At 53.4% G+C, this 2,285-nt stretch overlaps 1 protein-coding gene across 1 annotated transcript; it reads right to left on the reverse strand.

Annotated features, from left to right (window-relative positions):
• Window positions 1-288: 288 nt before the first annotated feature.
• On the reverse strand, window positions 289-1,656 carry LOC139365954 (probable G-protein coupled receptor 101). Its single transcript, XM_071103017.1, has one exon. The coding sequence runs from the start codon at window positions 1,630-1,632 to the stop codon at window positions 289-291; it is 1,344 nt and encodes a 447-aa protein (XP_070959118.1). The 5' UTR covers window positions 1,633-1,656.
• Window positions 1,657-2,285: the final 629 nt, after the last annotated feature.

The raw sequence follows: 2,285 nt of genomic DNA on the forward strand, positions 1-2,285 counted from the left end.
TTACGTACAGCTGTTTTTATCGATATAAGTTTGTTTTAAATGGAAACACTGTAGCAGGTAATTGTCGAATCTATCATCTAGGCGAACTTTCTAAACGTCAACAAAAAAAATTACTGGACAAGTTCATGGAAACATAGCTATTGTCAGAATGGAAAACCCTGTAGACCAGAAGGCAAATCTGCTCAAGTTTAGCCATGCTGAATAACCATGTCTTCACTGGAGGGGAAAACTGCCACACGAAAAACAGTTCAACCCATCTCCCAGGCTGTTTCGCTGTAGACTTGTCTACTACGTGGTGGTGTGGACGGTGAGTTCTCTCTCAGAGCTCAGGCTGGTGGAGGTGGTGTCTTTGCGGCTGTCCCTGGACCTCCTATCCATGGTGGAGGAGGTAGCCTCCGTGGTGGTGCCCTCCTCCCAGGTGCGGAGGTGGCAGACGCGGGCAGCCAGGCTGGGCAGATGGGGCTGCATGGATCGTCCGTCGGTCACGGTGAAGCAGCTGTCCTGTGCAGAGGTGTGGCAGAGAAGGCCCTGCCTGCAGAGTGGACCACACAGTAGGGCCAGGAACTCCTTCCTCACACTGCGGTGCATGTAGCCGTAGATGTAGGGGTGGAGGCAGCACTGCAAGAAGAAGAGCACCAGGGCTAGGGAGGCCAGCCATGGAGGCACAGCAGCACTGGAGCGAATGGACATCGTGTTGAGAACACTGTAAGGTCCCATGCTCAGGATGTACGATGCCATGATGACAAACACCACCCGGGCTGCCTTGCAGTGGTAGTGGAAACGTCTGTGCCTGCCCCGAATGGGGTACCCCCCGGCCGAGAAGGAGTCCAAGGGTGGGGGTGGCTGTTGGGGCAGGCGCTGAGGGCTGCCGATGCAGGGGGCCTGGGGGTCCGGAGACTGGTTAGGCTGGGACTTAGAGTGGGTCTGGATGGGGTGCACCAGGGCGTTCTGCCTCCTTGCTGCCCTGAACACCATCCAGTAACAGCCCAGCATGATGAGCACAGGCAGCCAGAAGGAGAACGTGGCAACCAGGGCTGAGTAGGACAGGCTAGAGGACCACACCACAGAACACACGTTATGCCTGCGGTCAAAGTCTATGGCCCCCCAGCCGTAGAGGGGTGGCGTGCTCTGGAGCAGGCTGAGCACCCAGGTGCATGCGATGAGGTTGGTGCCCAGATGAGGGGTCATACGGGTGGGGTAGGACAGTGGGTGGATGATAGCCAGGTAACGGTCCACCGACACCACGATGATGGTGTTGACCCCGGCAAAGGCAAACAGGTGCATGAGCACCACCAGGGCCTGGCAGAGGCGGGCGTCCAGGGGCCACACGCCGGGCATAGTGGCAGCGATGGCGAAGGGCATGACCAGCACGGTCTGGAGCAGGTCTGCCAGGAGGAGGTTGAGCACGAAGCGGTTGGCCACGTGGAGGAGCTGAGGCTTCCTCTGGAACACCAACAACACCACCACGTTACCAAACAGAGACACACACACGATGGCTGAGATCAGCACCATCTTCACTATGCTGTTGGCCACCGACGGCCAATCTGTGGGGCCAGGAGGACCAGAGGAACCAGGGTCCCAGGGCACGGTGCTGGAGTTACTGCCCACACTGGGCGCCTCGGAAGTGGGCATGCTGAGGCTGGTGGGGTGAGGGAGACAGCATGTGTGGCTGTAGCTCCGACAGGGTCCCCAGTTTCCACCCGACGTCTCACAGGTCCTTTTTATCTGTCAGTCGAATTTCCATCTTGAAGGAGAGGATGACAGAGAAGAGAAAAGCACAAGCTCAAACGGGCTTTCAAACATCATAACATGTCACACTCTAATTCTAAAGGACTACACTGTTGAGGCGGATTCATTTCACACTGAATTCATTCATTTAGCTGCAAGACCATTGCACACATACAGTGGCTTGTGAAAGTATTCACCCCCCTTGGCATTTTTCCTATTTTGTTACAACCTGGAATTAAAATTGATTTTTTGGGTGGTTTGTATAATTTGTTTTATGGCAATTGTTCTTTGTAACTGCTGCATTAGACATGTAAAGAGAGTATCACAATGAGTTTGCCTGTGCCAATTTGAGACCCAATCACCAGACACATTAGGCTACTGATCTCACGGACCAAAATCCACAATTTCACGAGACACAGTATTAATACATACGCCCCTTTAAATGCAAATAAATATATATTTTAAACATAGGCGAATTGAAATGAAGAAGGAAAAGGATTCAAACAACCCCCTCCGAATTTCCATTGTTCCTCCTTGCTCACTGATGTCCCCATACA

The sequence above is a fragment of the Oncorhynchus clarkii genome, chromosome 14, assembly GCF_045791955.1.
Source record: "Oncorhynchus clarkii lewisi isolate Uvic-CL-2024 chromosome 14, UVic_Ocla_1.0, whole genome shotgun sequence".
Classification (NCBI taxonomy): Eukaryota; Metazoa; Chordata; class Actinopteri; order Salmoniformes; family Salmonidae; genus Oncorhynchus; species Oncorhynchus clarkii.

What these genes read in the sequence shown, in the direction of transcription:
- LOC139365954 (XM_071103017.1), bottom strand. Translation starts at nt 1,632, where the DNA reads ATGCCCACTTCCGAGGCGCCCAGTGTGGGCAGTAACTCCAGCACCGTG.